Source organism: Aphelocoma coerulescens, chromosome 10, assembly GCF_041296385.1.
Source record: "Aphelocoma coerulescens isolate FSJ_1873_10779 chromosome 10, UR_Acoe_1.0, whole genome shotgun sequence".
Lineage (NCBI taxonomy): Eukaryota > Metazoa > Chordata > Aves > Passeriformes > Corvidae > Aphelocoma > Aphelocoma coerulescens.
The window spans coordinates 21,279,078-21,294,983 of NC_091024.1; the positions used below are offsets into that span (position 1 = coordinate 21,279,078).

The 15,906-nt window shown below is 49.2% G+C and overlaps 1 protein-coding gene across 1 annotated transcript; it reads left to right on the plus strand.

The window, feature by feature from the left end:
* The first annotated feature begins 4,800 nt into the window (after nt 1–4,800).
* On the plus strand, nt 4,801–15,736 carry LOC138116571 (mitotic-spindle organizing protein 2B-like). Its single transcript, XM_069026016.1, has 3 exons — nt 4,801–5,016; nt 5,108–5,250; nt 15,462–15,736. Exons 1-3 carry the CDS (start codon nt 4,868–4,870, stop codon nt 15,620–15,622), a joined length of 453 nt encoding a protein of 150 aa, XP_068882117.1. The 5' UTR covers nt 4,801–4,867; the 3' UTR covers nt 15,623–15,736.
* Nucleotides 15,737–15,906: the final 170 nt, after the last annotated feature.

The window sequence follows — 15,906 nt, forward strand, 5'->3', positions numbered from 1 at the left end:
CAGCAATCCCCTGTGTTTTCCCAACTGCCTGTGTTCTGTGTCCCTCCTCCCAGTAAGTGAAACAGCTCTGTCATTCATCGCCGATTGCTAGTCCCTCACTAAGCCCTCCATAATTGCCAGGCTGGTTTAGCATACTGCAGGTCCTGATAATGAAGGAAGGAAGTTTGTTTTGTAATTGGATTAGCACTGTTGGGAACAGCTCATGCACAGTGTCAGGGCTGAGCTGGTGTGGCCCCGGCCTTGTGCCACTCTGACTGGTTGTGGCTCTGCCTGGGGCTGTGTTACCCCTCCACAGGACTTCACTGCCCAAAATGATGCTCACAGGGCTGTCTCCCATGCAGACAGGCAGAAGGAGTTCAGGCTGTTCAGCCTGGAGAGGACAAGACTCCAGGGAGACCTTAAAAACCCCTTCCAGTGCCTACAGGGCACAGAGCTGCAGAGGGACTTTGGACAAAGGCCTGGAGTGACAAGATGAGGCAGTGTTTTCAAACTGAAAGAGGGCAGGTTTAAATGAGATAGGAAAAAATTCTTGGCTGTGAGGGTGGTGAGGCCCTGGCACAGGTTGCCCAGAGAAGCTGTGGCTGCCCCATCCCTGGAAGTGTCCAAGGCCAGGTTGGACAGGGCTTGGAGCAACCTGGTTTAGTGGAAGGTGTCCCTGCCCATGGCAGGGGATTGGAAAATGATGAGCTTTAACGTCCCTTCCAATCCAAACCATTCTGTGATTCTATAAAAAGATGTAGTTTTGCAGGATGGAGGCAACCAAGAGGGATAAAAGACTGATGGAGGGCAGAATTGGAGCCTGCCCACCTGGGAAGCTGGGGTGTGTTCACTGAATTCTGTCCCTAATGTCTCCCACCTGGTGGAAATGAAGCTCTTTGGTTAGTGCCAAGCCTCACATCACCCATCCCAGCACAAGTCATCAAGGCTCCTGAGTACCTCAGAGGTTGGAGACAACTAGTAAATGATCCTTGTGGGACTGGGTTAAACCTTCACATTGTTTAGGGTGTGCTCTGTCATCCATGCCCCCTTCCTGCCCCTCTGGCCTGGAGAAGTTCCCTGAAGCCCAAGCCTAGTGATTAGTTTGAAACCCCAGCCCTAGCAGTGATGCTTAATTACTTGAGTGTCCCTGAGAATGCTGTGCCCTGTGTTTTGCCTCCAACCACAGCAATCTGCAGGAGGATCAGATAATAGCTCAGCTGCCAGAGTTCCGAGCAAAGGAGAAAAATTTGTTCCTGATCCTTGCAGGCTGCCAGTGGAATGTGCAGGGTAGCACATACATAGCACACATGTGCACTGGCACAGACATGGGCCAGCTGAATGCCTCTTCTCTAATCTTCTCTTAAAGACCAAATGTTTTACCCAAGGGACAAGTCTCAGCTTCTGACTTGGAGACCAGCCTCACTCAGTCCCTTCAGTGCTGTTCCTAGCATCCTTCCAGCCACTTTCTTGCTCCTGGTGCCCTGTTTGAAAATTGTCCCAAGACATCTCCTCTTGTATACCTCCACCTAATTTTGAGTCTACACCTGTGAGCAGTTCTCTCCTTTTCCATGCACAGTTTTGGAGGCCTGTCTCCAAACCAGCATGCTCAGGCACATAGAAGGGGAAATTGTTTTAAGCTAAAGGAACATCGATTTAGATTAGATATAAGAAGATTTTTACAGTGTGGGTGGTGAAACCCTGATACAGGTTGCTCAGAGAGGTGGTGGAGATCCCATGTGTGGAAACGTTCAAGGCCACATTGGACAGGGCTTGGAGCAACCTGATCTAATTGAAGATGTCCCTGCTCACAATAGGAGGTTGGACTAGATGGCCTATAAAGGTCCCTTCTGACCCAAACCTAGGATTCTATGATCTTCCAGGTGAGACCATCCCGGTGCCTTGCTAGTGATGTGGCTGTGTCCCTCCCCAAAACACATCCCAGGCATGATGATTCCACACTCCCAGCCCTGCATTTCTTACTATTAACATTAGTGGGGTCATCCCAAGACTGGGGTGGGGAACAGTGCTGGAAGCTGCTCAGAGACATCCCTTTAACATAGCCCAGCATTTACTTGGTTAGCTGGTTCCTCCTCTTGCTAAATCCATACCCATGACTTCCAGCATTGGAAATTGGTTCATACTGGGTGCAAGTCAAACTTCTTCCTTAAATCTAACCAGGCTAAATTATCATAAAAGATAGAATCATAGAATCATAGAATGGTTTGGGTTGGAAGTCACCTTAAAGCTCATCTTGTTCCAGCTCTCTGTCATGGGCAGGGACACCTGCATTCTCTGTCCTTCCCATCTCGCTCAGCTCGATGACCTGCACAGCCACCAGTCTTTCTCTTAATTTTCACCCTGAACATGTGTGTGCTATCTTTTTCTTCATTAAATGGCAGGCCCTGACCTGTGCCTGTGTGGGACTGGCAGGCTTGCTGCATGTCCCCTCTTCCTGTCCCGTGCCTTGCTGTGCATCCACAGCGCGCTGTGATTTACAGCCTGAGCGCAGCGTCGCGGCTTCTGCCCACAGTTACCTCTGCACATTCACAGCACGTCTGGCTCTGGTGTGCTCGCTCTGACCGTGCACAGCATGTCCTGGTTGATGGGGAAGGCTCGTGCATCTCTTTGCCTCCATGTAGGGCGATGTCTGAGCAACCCCCAGCTCTTTCTGGTAACTCACTCTAAGGATTGCAGGCTCTCTGCTGCACCTAACTCCCTTTTCCTTCCACACATGCAGGCTGTCAGAGCCTCCCCTGCCCCCATCTGCTCAGCCCCTCTCGTAACCATGTCCTGCAAGGGCTGAGATGCAGCCTGGCATCAACATCCTGGGCTGTCCTGGCTCATCCTTCTCTGGAAACCACGGACTGAGTGCTGACTGAGTTTTAAAGTCCTGCTAGAGGTAATGGAGAGTGTCTGGCAGGCAGCAAGACCCAGGGTCCTGCTCAGTGTCATTTAAGCCAGAGTCCCAGTTGCCACCCACACTGCAGCTCCAGTAACTGAGGCCTTCTCAGGGGAAGTGTCTGGATTCCCAAGGACTTCCTCTACTGACCTGTTGGATTGGGAGAGCAAAAGGGAGAAACTGAGATATCAGAGCCCCCAGAAATGCTTCAGAGAAAACCTTGAAGTCCAGAGGAGAGGATTGTTACTCCAAGTCACAGACTAGGCCCATCCAGGTTTACGCCAAGAAATGTGGGGAAGGTGTGACACAGCTGTGGGCTATGAAGGAAGCATGGGAGGGACAGGGTCTCCTGTCCCTTGTCCTGGGAAGGTCTCCAGCCCTGTTTGTGATGCTGGTGACCACAGCATGCAGGGAGAGCTGCCAGCTGGAACAGACTGGGGCTGGGAAGGAGGGAGGTACAAGCTGAGACTTCTCCAGCTTTTTGTACAGAAGGCAGTTTGTGGGGTTTTGTTTGTTTGTTTGTTTTTTCCCAGAGAAGTGCTGAGCTAAAAACCATCTTCCTCACTTCTGTTGTGAGTTGTAGCTGAGCTCTCACATGCCACAGGCTGGGGGAGGTAGTTTATGTGGGACCAGGTCTGGAGACTGCACCACCCACATGATGAGGGCTCTTGCACTTGCAGCCTGTCCCAAAGGAAGTGGCACATCATATACCAGAACAGGCAAGAGAGCAAGCACAGGGATGTTTTTCAGTGCCTTCTGCATCACAGACCCTGTACTCCCCGCTCAGCTGAGGGTCCCTCTGAAAATCCAACTTTTGGGACACCCTTAGGCTCTGTGGCTTTGGCATTGGCAGCCCTGCAGATAGCACAGTAATTTGTGCTGGCAGCAGCTGCTCCCACTCAAAACACAGCCATAATTGTTCTTGCTGGGCTGGTCCTGCTTGGGGCCATAAGGAGCAAGATCCTTCTTTTATCGTCATCCATCTCATTCCTGTCTTGGCAGCTGCAGTAAATGTCTGTCAGCAAGGCCATCAGGGCACAAGGTCGGGTCAGCTGTGGCAGGGGATGATTTTGACAGACTCACAGGTTGCTTGGGATGTGGAGTGGGAGCACTTTTCTCCTGTGGCTTGGTATAGGGATGGGATGGGGTCTCTCATGGCAGTGCTGGGGGGACACGGTGACCCCTCTGCTCTGCTCTCCATTAGCAGCGCAGCTCCGGGGTCTGTGTGTGGTGGGCCAGGGTCAGCGGGAATGGGCCATCCCTCCCTGATGGCAACAGCTCATTTCCATTTAGATAGAGGAATTTCAATCTCAGTTTGCCAGCTCTTCGCCACGGTGCAACTCAAGACCCAAATTTCCTGAGCAACGCCAGATGCTCTCTGGGCTCGGGGACTGCAGCGCGTTCGGGGGAGCTGCCGCCCGGCCCTGGGGACAGTTGCGGGCGAGAACACCGGTTCTGTGCAGCTGCGCTCGTTCCCACGGCATCTCCGCATCCGAAACTGCCGTCCTGCCCTTAGCGCGCCCAGCGGCCCTCGCTGGGTTCTGCCCTGCTCTGGAGCAGAGGCACCCGCGGGGAGGCCGCGCGGAGGGCAGCGGGGCAGATACGGGACACCGGACACCGCACCCCAGACCCTGTCACTGCTCGGGCGCTGCGGCGGCGCCGGGCAGGGGCCCGCGGCCGGGGAGCGGCTGGAGCGCGGCTGCCGCCTGCCGGGAGCAGCAGGGCCGCACCGGCGGGGCGGGGCCGCCAGGAGCCGCGGCCGAACCGTGCGGAGGCGCGGCCTGGTGCGAGGAGGCGCGGCCTGGTGCGAGGAGGCGCGGCCTGGTGCGAGGAGGCGCGGCCGAACCGTGCGGAGGCGCGGCCTGGTGCGAGGAGGCGCGGCCTGGTGCGAGGAGGCGCGGCCGAACCGTGCGGAGGCGCGGCCTGGTGCGAGGAGGCGCGGCCTGGTGCGAGGAGGCGCGGCCTGGGTGGGCGCGCGGCCGCACGGCCATGTCGGAGGCGGCGGCGGGAATGGCGGCGGCGGCGGCACCGATGGCGGAGGCGCGGCTGCGGCGGAAGCAGCTGCTGAGCGCGGAGGAGGCGGAGCTGTTCGAGCTGGCGCAGGCGGCGGGCAGCGGGCTGGACCCGGAGGTGTTCCGGTGAGCGGCAGGGGCGGCCCCCGCGGGAGCCGCCGGTGCCGCCGGAGTCCCCTCTGACGGGTGCTCTCGGTGCCGGGTGTCCCCCCCGCAGGGTGCTGCTGGACCTGCTGCGCATGAACGTGGCGCCGCTCGCCGTGTTCCAGGTGCTGAAGTCGATGTGCGCCGGGCAGCGGCTCCCGCCGGGGCCCGAAGGCGGTCCCGCCGCGCCGGCGCCGATCCCCGCCGACACCCGAGGTACGCGCCGGGCGGGGGCGGAGCGGGGCGGAGCGGGGCGGGCGGGGGGCGGTGCCGGGCCCTTCCCCGGTGTGTTCCCGCGCAGAGTCCCCCGAGGACGGCCGGGCCCCGCCGCCCCCCGGCCCCTCGCTGCGGCCGCTGCGGCCCGGAGCGCGCCTGGCGCTGCCCCGCGCCCGGCCCGCCGCGGGAAGGGGCCCGCGGGCTGCTCGGCCGGGCCCGGGGGGCGGCTCGGGCCGAGGGGCCCGCTCGGTATGAGCCCCGGCCCGGCCGCGGCCCGCGCCCCGTTTGTCTTAATGCTCATCGTTTCTAGGCAGCGAGAGAGCCGGGGGCAGGTTGCTGTAGTACTTGTGCTGCGTTTTGTAGCCTCCTGGCTCTTCTCTCCAAGCCCTCAACAAACAAAACCCTTTATTCTACAATATTATACAGTACTGCTTTGTTTGTATATAGCTCAAAAAAAGTTAAAGTTTCCGGGTCATGAGGAATCCCCGGAAAAGGAGGAGAGCTGTGATGCTTCCTTTACTCTGTCCTCACGTGTGTGGTGGCTTCTAACACCCAGCGGTTTCCATCCTCTAGAGGTGGTATTTGTGTGGGAAGATGAAGTGGAAGGCTATGGGGGACTGTCAGCTAAAATAGTTACTGCTTTTGAATTCATTTATCTCTCCTTACTGCTCTAACCTCCGTGAATGGTAACAACAGTAGCTCTGAACGTGTGCCATATATACATATATATATATATATATGTAATTTTATTTTTTTCCTAGCCAGTTCTAATAAAACTTCTATTTACTCCCTGAAGTGACTTGTGGCTGGTAGCTCACCAACTCTGTGGATTACTTCCAAAACGTTTAAAAACAAGTAACTAGAGTAAGTCTGCTGTCACTAAGCCTGAATTCACAGTGGAAAAGTTCATTTCTCTTGTGCTCAAAAATGTGTCAGAAAGGGGCAATGGTCCCAGCAAGAGTCTGAAAGTGGATGAGATCAAGTGAAATTGTGTTGTCATGTCTTTTTCTCTCTCCCTCTCTCTGTTTCAGGGTGAAAACACTGTTGTAGCTGTTGAGTCTGTGTTGATCTATGCTGAATTTTGAGGCAAAAGTTGAAAAAGTAACTGTCAGCAAGGACTATGCTGGGAACACAGAGAATGGGGCAAGAAAGAAAATCTTGGTGGGCATAGGAGGGAGAAGAGTGAGGTTTCCCTGTCGTGATAGCATAGTAGCACTTAGTCTGGTCTCACTGCTGCATTGGTGGTTGGGTGTGTTCATGCTCTTGACTGCGCTTGCAAGTCCTGTAGAAGGTGAAGCTGAGAGGGGGATTCGTTTGAAAAGTAGTCAGTTTTGGGAAAAAGGAATTATGCCACAATCTGGTACCTTCACAACGGCAGAGCTCAATGAGAATCCCCTCCTTTAGCAGCTGAGGGGAACTTAGGAAGTTTGCTGAAGCCCAAATGGAGTGTGTGGGTAAAGTGTCCAGGAGTCCCTGGACTCACCATGAACAGGTTTCCCTTTCTCAGGAGATGCTCTTGGTTAAGAATTCCCTGCCGAGAAGGTTGTTGTCGTGAAGAGAACAGCCTCACATGTGACTGTGAAATGACTCTGAATATGCACAGGGGCAAGGGAAGACACCTGTCTTTTTTTCTGAACAAAATGGGAGAAGTGCAGCACTTTGATTTTTTGAAGTGTGAAGCAGTGTGCTATTCTGGTACCACATTAAGATGAAACATCCCAAAAGAGCAGAGATTTTGAACAAAAGATGCTGTTAAATTTTACTTTCTCCTCTCCTCTGTTGGTGCTCCAGCTGTTACAGGCTGCTCAAACTGTGAAGGAATCTTGCAGTGGTTTTTGTTCCCGTCTGTGATGTGGAGCAGCTTTTGTTCTCTCATGTATGCTCTTTGAGTGGTACTTTATGGACAAATGAGGCTTTTTTTTCTTGGACTGGGCTACTGCTATGAGCTAAATTTTAGCTAGTAGTAGGCTGGCTCAGGTTTGAAACAGGCTGATAGCCACTTGTTTTCTAATCAACATTAAATTTCTCAAGATGAAAGCCAGAAGCCCTAAGGTAGAGTTGGTATGCCCTTAACTGTTGCCTCCTACCAGCCTGCTTCAGGCACCTTAGAGAGGCTGAGTTTGCAGGAGTTAGTAGTTGTCTTGAGAGCTTAATTTGGTGCTCATTCTGTATCTTTAGCAGAGCATCTCCTGGTCTGAGTCAGATTTCAGTCCTACTGTGTCGAGCCAGGCTTTTCTCTCCCTAGTACCCCTTTAAAATTGATGTGTTGGTGATGCTATGATGATTTTTTGTCTTTTTATATATATACCTTTTATACACCCTTTTATATAGCTTTTGTGTATCCCCAGTGCTTTTAGCATGCATATTTGTAATTCCTGAAGTCTGATAACTTAGCTTAGACCCAATATTCTGTTAAGCCAGGAGACCAAACATCCTGGAGGCCTTGCAGTCGGAGGCCAGAAAGCCCTATGCTATCCTGAGAAACCAAGGTCTTCCCTAGAACATCCTGTAAACTAAGACAGGCCCATCCAGGGGGGGATTCCTCAGGAAGGGGGGGTTCATTCGAGCCTCTCATTGGAGAATCTTTGATAGATGCTAATTTGCAAGGCCTATAAATTGTATATGTGATCTATCGTGTGTGCATTTCGGTCTGCATTTCGACACATTCCACCTGGACAAAGTGGTGCACCTTGAGGATCCTTAAATAAATACCAAGGTAAAAACCCCTGTTTCCCTTAACCATGTCTGGCTCTTAATTTTAAGACCAGGGAAAGGCAACATTGGTATCCTGGAGTGCTCTGGGACAAGCCCTTGGAACCAAAGGCGAAGTGTAGTGAAGATCAGGGAAAGATGGGGGTGCTTTTGGCAAATATTTTCAGTATTAGTTTGGCTTTCAGTGTTCAGTTTGGCCTGTTGCTGCCTTATTTTCCATGGCTAAAATATGTTCTCAGTGCAAGTTAATGCACTGGAATTGCTGAAGCAGGAAGATTGTGCCCATCAAGCTACAGTTTTGCTGCAGATAGGGTCAAACATTAAATGCTAATCTTGGATTTGCCCTCTTTGCAAGCTGTTGCTCAGTAATGGTGCTGAAGAGGCAGTTGGGCCTCCTCTTTCTTTTCACTTTCATCCCTGACCAAATTCCAATGGACAGCACTTCTATACCTTGTCAGAAGACTTGGTCTTCCCAGCTGTATCAGGTTTTTTGTTTTCTGTAAGCTTGTGTTAAATTGGAGCCCTAACTCACTTTGAATAAAACTTCTCTTTTTAGTTTCTGCTAGCCCAGGTGACTTTGCTGTCACTCAGCATTCACTGACACGAGCTATTTCCGTTGTGAATAAAATTATCATTGAAAAGCTAACGCTCAGAAAATGGTTTAGGCAGAATGTAAGCTCAGCGGGGGCTTATCACAACTTTAGTCCTGTGTTTTCATTTCTGTGAGTATAAGAAGTGCTGGTAAGATCTTGTTAATATTAAGGACATGTTTTGTCCAGTCTTCCTTGCAAGGATCACAGAATCAGAGAATGGTTTGGGTTGGAAGGACCTTAAAGCTCATCTCATTCCACTCCCTACCATGGGCAGGGACACCTTCCACTATCCCAGATTGCTCCAAGCCCCATCCAGTCTGGCTTTGGATATTTCAAGGGATGGGGCAACCACAGCTTCTCTGGGCAGTCTGTTCCAGAGCCTCACAGCCCTCGGAGGGAAGAATTTCTTCCCAATACCTGATCTAAACTTATCAACCTTCAACTTGAAAAAGAATTACTTCTCTTTCACTGAGCTTTCTAGTTCTGGGCACAGTCCAAGTCCATCCTTCAGGAGTTGGGTAAGTGTTAACAGGGTGTCTGGGGGTGTCCTCTGGGCTGGATCTGTTCTGCAGGAGCATTTGGTTTGCCTTGCCTTGCCTCCTTTCCCTTTAGGAGCTGCTGTAGAGAAGGGGAGCTTAAGCACTACCTGCTGTTGGCTCTGCAATCTCACTGGAAGGTGCTGCTTCCATTTAAGAAGAGGATGGTGCAGCTTCCATGCAGGACCAGGCATTTGGCGAGGGAAAATGCCTGTTCTGCATTGCTGGGACTTGGGTGTGTGGTCACAGCCCAAGCTCTGTGCTTGTATCAAGAACAGTGATTGTCCTGCGCTGGCTTCTCGAGCTGCTTCACGGCTTTCGGCTCAGCCCCTGCACTCCCTCCCCTGTCAGAAGGCACACAAGTGGCTGAAGGAATCCAGGTCTCACCAAAGATCACCCAAGCCTGTTCTGCACCAGTTGTATCAGTAATGAGATCCTGGCTTAGGCTTCCCAGTACATCATGGTGCAGGGAGGCTTTTTAAAACAGCTGAATAAGGCTGACTCAGCAGTTCTGATCAGCACTGTTGGTAGTGAGGGGTGCCCGTAGTTATTTCAGCTTTTGTGCTGATGAAGCATCAGAGGGAGTCTGAAATGAGTGACTTTGTGTTTTGCCAGAGAACACAGCCATGGCCTTCTGTGTTGGCTGGTAACTGAATCCATGACAGCTGCCTGCAAATTGCTGTGTGTGGTTTTTAGAGCATCCATCTGGCATATTTAGCTGGATGCAACTTAATGCGAGCTATGTTCAAAATGGTCCCTCAGCATTTGATTTGGGAGGGAAAGTGCTGGTTTGAAAGAGAAAGAAATTCCCAGGTATTCTTTTGTGTGTGTGAGGGGGAGGGTTCTGTTAAGGACAGTGGTGTTGAGATTGGCCTAGACTAAACATGTATAATTAAGTGTCCCATTTTCTCACATCCTCTTTCTGTGCTTTCTGTTTCCATCAGCCAACCCCCAAGTCCCTGCTGGTTCCCACACAGTTTTCTACCCCTTTATACACATGCATATGTCAATGCCCTGCTCTTTTTTTTAGGCTGATGAATAGTCTTTGATGCTTCTCTCACTCTTTGAACTCCAGCCTCTTTTTTCACATTCCCCGCTTCCCCAGAAAGTGTCTTCACATAAAATTACTTCCCGAAGCTTTACCCCAGCTTATTTCTCTTCTGAATGTGTTGTTAACCTGAGCTTGCTTTTCAAAACCTGTCTCCTTTGTAGGCCTGTCACTTGGTGTGTGGCTTTTAAGGCTGCAAGGAACTAATTGACACAGGAAGAAAGGAGTTGTGCATAGCAGGGGTCAGAATGCTCTCCTGCCCAGGGAAACTGTCACAAACTTCAGTACCTGTTGGAAAAGCCACTGAGCCCATCACCAGCCATGGGCTCTGTCAAAGGTTCACACACAGGGTGAGTTTTTATGGTCTGTGTGGAAAAATATGCTGTGGAGAATCACAAGTCCTTTTCTGCCCCAGCATTTTTAACTACTTTCTTCCTGTGTAAATACTTAGGTACAGTCAAGGTCTCAGAATTGTAAGTGTTGCTGTTCAACTGTTTCCTAAATACTCCTCCGTGTATTACACAGCTTGTTGCCAACTTTGTCCTTCCTGTGTGTTCTTGCCATCTTTGCGGTTTTTTTGTCCTTCCCTGTTCATCCCTTTTTCTCACTTCTTGTTTCTTTCCCCTTGTGCTGTCTGCCTTTAGCTGTGACCAGCCTTTTGCAGTGGTGACTCTTGGGTGCTGCTGGCTGGCCACGCTAGCTGCTTTGCATTCCTCTTCCACGCAGCCTTGAGCTATCTCAGGGTTCGACTTGATGTGGGATTTGTAGTGTAGACTTCTGTATTAAGGAGATAAGGATAATGCTGACAAGGAGAATGCTGTGTAAAGCTCTGGTATTGCAGGGGGAATCCCCATGGACATGCTAAGGATTTATCGTAAATTTATTTAATCTGGGGTTTATACATCATACACTGAATTTTCCTGCGGGTTATACTGGCTATTATGCTTTAATTGTAAATTAAATGTCTCCATGGGATCTGAGTGGTGGCAATGTGTGCCTTGCACCTGAAAAAATTCCCAGACACTTTGTGGTCTGCATGTCTTCTCTGAAAAAAATCTGTAGAATGACCTATTGGTGACTTAAATAGGACTAATCAAAGGACTAATAGAGTCCTGATCATGGTTTTCTTACTTTGTTGCTCATACTCAGGTTTTTTCCAGTACTCCATTCAATACCATTCCAATGAGTGGATTTCCTACACTCACTGAGGAGCAATTAGGTTGCCTTCAGGATTTTATCATGCAACTCTCACTCCCTCCAGCTTTTCCTACCATAAACAATAGAATTTAGGCCTTCTGAATTAGAGGCCTTTATTCATGTTTTGTGAAGTGATGGACATGGTAAATACATGGGACAAGTTCTATGCACAAAGCATTCCTGATGCGAAGTTGTTGCTGTTCCTCTCCCTTCCCCTCAGGCTCACATTCTAAAATGAATGATTCTTCTGTATTGTAGGCAACTGACTTCAATTTATAGACCTCTGCCATCTTCTGGTACAGAAATTATCATTATGTCAGTTATTTTAGAACCGATAAAAATTTTTCTCACCTGTACTTTTTTGGATGGCTGAAATTGCCTTGGTTAAAAGTTCCTGTACCTTTCCTATCCCAGGAAGTAATAATAAATTTTGATCCTCTCAAAATACAGGTGAAGGAATCTTTTCTAATTCAGGAGAAACAGCAGACTAACAGCTTTTATTTCTTCTTCCTTATCCCAGGAATAACTTGCTAAAAGTCTAGGCTGAAATGTCACCTGCTGTGGCTCTAGTCCCAAAAGAATAGGTGGCCATGGAGGTTTCTCTCCTGTCACACTTTCCCCACGGGAGCTTTGCAGGTTTACCTGAGGCTCTGAGCTTTTCTCTCTGCTGACATTGAGCTAAATGCTGCACTGGGATAATTTTTTCAGTATGTCTTTTCTGGCTGATTATCACGCTTTTTTCCTCCTCTTTTTCATGCTCTGCAAGGCAAGAATGGAAAGGGATTTAGAGGAATACTGTAAATGCCAGACTTGTCATGTGTGGTTTTGTGGCAAAGTAATGAGTTTGAATGATAACTCAGTGACAGTTATTTCCCCCCACCCTACCAAAGAAACACTCAAAAAATCTTATGATTATAGATTCAATAGAGCTCTCTGTGAAAAATGAGGGACCTTTTCTCCATCTTCTCTTTCTGTAATCTTACGTGCAAGAGAAAGAGAGAAAATGAGATATCCCAAGTGTGGTGGTGAAAACTAATAAAATGAGGAGCAACCAGGGACACATGAGAATTTGTAGGGAAAAGGCTGGTGTGCTTCATGTTGATCAGTGATGGGAGAGAAGCTCATGTGGCTCTGCTGAGCAGTCTTGAAGGGAACTATTTATCAAAAGAGCAGGAGAGGTGAATGATTTGGGCTCTTGAGTGATGTTTTGGTTCTGGAAAGAGCCCAGGTTACGTATTAACTGTTGAAGATGTGGCAGCAGCTTTGAAGACCTAAGAATTGTGTTGTAGAAGAGAACAACTTGTGGAGTTGATGGCAATATGCACTGCAGGAGATATCTTGAGAGTGTTGCAGCCCTGGTATCCCTGACTGTGCTACAAGTAAATGTACCAACAGACATTTATGTATTTATTTATTTACCAGTGAAAGAAAAATCTGTAGTCCTTGTTACTGCTCAGAGGCAGGAAAGGATCCCTTGAGGAAAGCAGTAGGTTGAGTAGAGAGGGGACTGAAAGAGAAGAGCTTTAAATTCCTACATCTGAAAGCATATTTGGGGTTGAGGTTCCTTTCTTGCCTCCTGCTTGACATAAGGCAGTGCTTCTTTCTCCCTCTGGTACTTAAGACTGCTTGTGTGCACATACCATTCTTCCCAAACTGTGCCTGGCTCTCGAGGAGATAAACAACTCCTGCTTCTGGGGTCGTCTTTGGGGAGGCACATATTTGATTAGTCTCTCTCTTGGCTTGTCTCTTGCTTCCATACCTATTTGGGCTGCAGTTACTCTCTGGCAGCCAGACACATTCAAGATAAGGACCTCTTACTGGTCTCACAGGGGAACGACTTCTCCTCCTGAGCCAAGCAGAAGAAAAACTTGGGTGATGAACTGACCAAAACCCCCACACCCTGCCTCCCTCTGCTGTTCATGGGAAGGAGGGAGGGGTTGGGGGAAGAAAAGATGTTTTTAAGGACTTATTTTACCTCTCATTATCCTTCTCTGATTTTCTTAGTAAAAAACTCACTTTGTACCTCTAAGATGAGCCCATTTTGCCCTTGGAGTGTTTTCTCCCAGTCCTTCTCTCAACTCATGAACCCTTTGTTAAATTTTCTCTCCTCTGCCCAGCTGTAACAAGGGAGGGTGAGTGAATGGCTTTTGGGGGTGCCTGGAGTTTGGCCAGTGTCAAACCACGGCAGTCACCAAGGAAAATATCAGTGAAATCCTTTTGTTCGTCTGTACTACTTGAATTACAGAGAGTTTATGGTCCTTGAGCTGCTTTTGTGCTTGGTGGTAATTGTATCTGTTATCTCTGATAGTGTAACTGAGGGAAGCACAAACTGTATACCTGTCCCTGCACACTTCTGGAGCTGTCCTTGTCTGGTGCATGGGTCTGCACAGACTGCTTCCAAAAATACACTGGGTATTTATGCAGTTTCACTGGTTTGTTTTACTGTGATTTCAAGGCTAGGGGGATGGACAGCACATGCTTTGAGTGCAGCTTCTCTTCAGTCAAATGATTCTTTCTCCCCAAGTTGTTTTCAGAACATTGAGGGCCTGAATCCAGTGGTGCTTAAGGGTACGGGTGTGTGTGTATGCATACCTGGGTTGAGGACCTGCCCTCTCAGCGGACAGATGCATGTGAGAAGGGGGAGGACATTCACCTGGGGACATGTCTGGGATTGCTAAAAGCATCATGGTGAATAATGCTTTTATTCTTGCCACTTTTTCTCTCAAATACTGTGAGATCACGTATTGCCTTTGCGCAGAGTGTTTGTTTTCATGGACAGCACTTGCTTTAGTGAAGCTGCTTAAAGTGCCTGAGCTACTACACAGCTGACAAGGCTGGTTGGCTGGCATGGGATGGTGACTGCTGGCACGTCATTGCCGTGCTTGACAAGAAGAGAGTTTTCCAAGAGCACCTGACTTGGCTGGGATAAGTAAATGGATTTTTGTGCCACCCAAATTTTATAGATGAATAGTGGCCACCTGCTCTTACTTGGAAGTTCTCAGATTGTCTTTGTGGTGCAGCAGGGTGGTAACTGGTGGTATTGATGTGAGTCCTGTTCCCAGACAGCTGCTCCAAGGAGACAGGATGGTCTGATAAGTAACAGTCCTCTGTCTGTAGCACAGATGATCCAAGATAAAGATTTCCAAACCATGTCCATGGAGACTCTAGAGTGTAGAGCAGCTGTTGGTATTGTGGAAGTTGCTCTGATAATGGTTGCCAAAATGTCACTCTTCATTTTAATTGCATGCATGTAACTACAGCCCACTGTATTCCTGTTTTGTTTTCTCCTTGCTATTATTCATTTTTATGGTGCTTCATGGAGGTTGGCGTCTTTAGTAAAAGCTGTGCATCACTTTCCTTTTATTCTCTTTCCTAAAGTGAGTCCTACTTCTCACTTGAGGGAGTGGCAGGAAAAGTCAGTGTCCTTCATCCCCTCCTGACATTTGTGTCAGCAATACCGAGTCTGTCACTCTCTGCTCTGACAGGATCCTGTTGCCTCTTGCCTCCCTCAGCTTCTGCCATTGTACCCACTGCTGCTCCCTGCTCCTGCTCTGCCTCTCAGAGCCCATCAGTGGTGCCTCCAGGAGGGGAACTCTCACCTCCTGAACTCAGTAAGAACACTGGAAGTCCTGTGTAGAAAAACACCAGAAAATGTCTTGAAAACACCAGAAAATTATAGGAAATCCAAATCTGTGCATTGAGTGACAGAAGTGATACGGGGAGAAGTGTTTGTGATCTGATGATGTGGCAGCAGATGCTGGTGGACACTGGCACATCCTTTCACTTATCCCAGCTCAAGGTGTTGGAAGCTCTTGGTGTTCCAGCAGTGCTGTTTGCTATGCTGCTGTTCCTGTGCAGAGTGAGTGGAACAAAGTGGCTGGTTACTTTGTAGATTAAACCTCATGAAAATTAAAAATGCTTCCACTGCAACTTTGTGTTTTGCAGCACCAATACTTGTTGGGCTGAATTCACCAATTTGCTTTCTGCACTGGATGCTGAAGATGTTTGTGAGATCTAATGGAGTTTTGCCTCCTGCATCGTTCCTGAGGAACGCTTGTGGCTATCTGCTGTGCAGTGATGCTTGGGTTGGGATGTGAAAATTAATGGATGTATTTATTTATTCAGGGAGAAATAAAACCAGCTCTGCTGTCAGTGGGACACAGATTCTGGCCGAAAGAAGCAGCCGGGAAGGATCTGCCCAGAGGATGCCCCGACAGCCGAGCGTGAGCCGTATGCAGAAGGCAGGAGCCTCTGGGAAGAACACTGGGGGAGGCAACAGTACCTAAATCAGGCCTTGGAACAGATGGGTTTTGGTGCTTGACAATGTATATAAACTGTGCTTGTTAAAGCTGCTTGTGTTGTATGTATTAACCTACAAACACAATTTGTAATACAGGAAACAGAGCTGTTGGGTTTTATTTCCAAAAATTCCTTTGGCCATGCAGACTGCTAGGAGGTGCTCTTGCATTTGGCTTGCCCTGTTTCCCCATGTGCCTGTTTACGGCATTCTGGCACCTATATCTGAAACCGGATTGCTCTCTCCCAAGACATAATCCCATGTTCAGTCCTC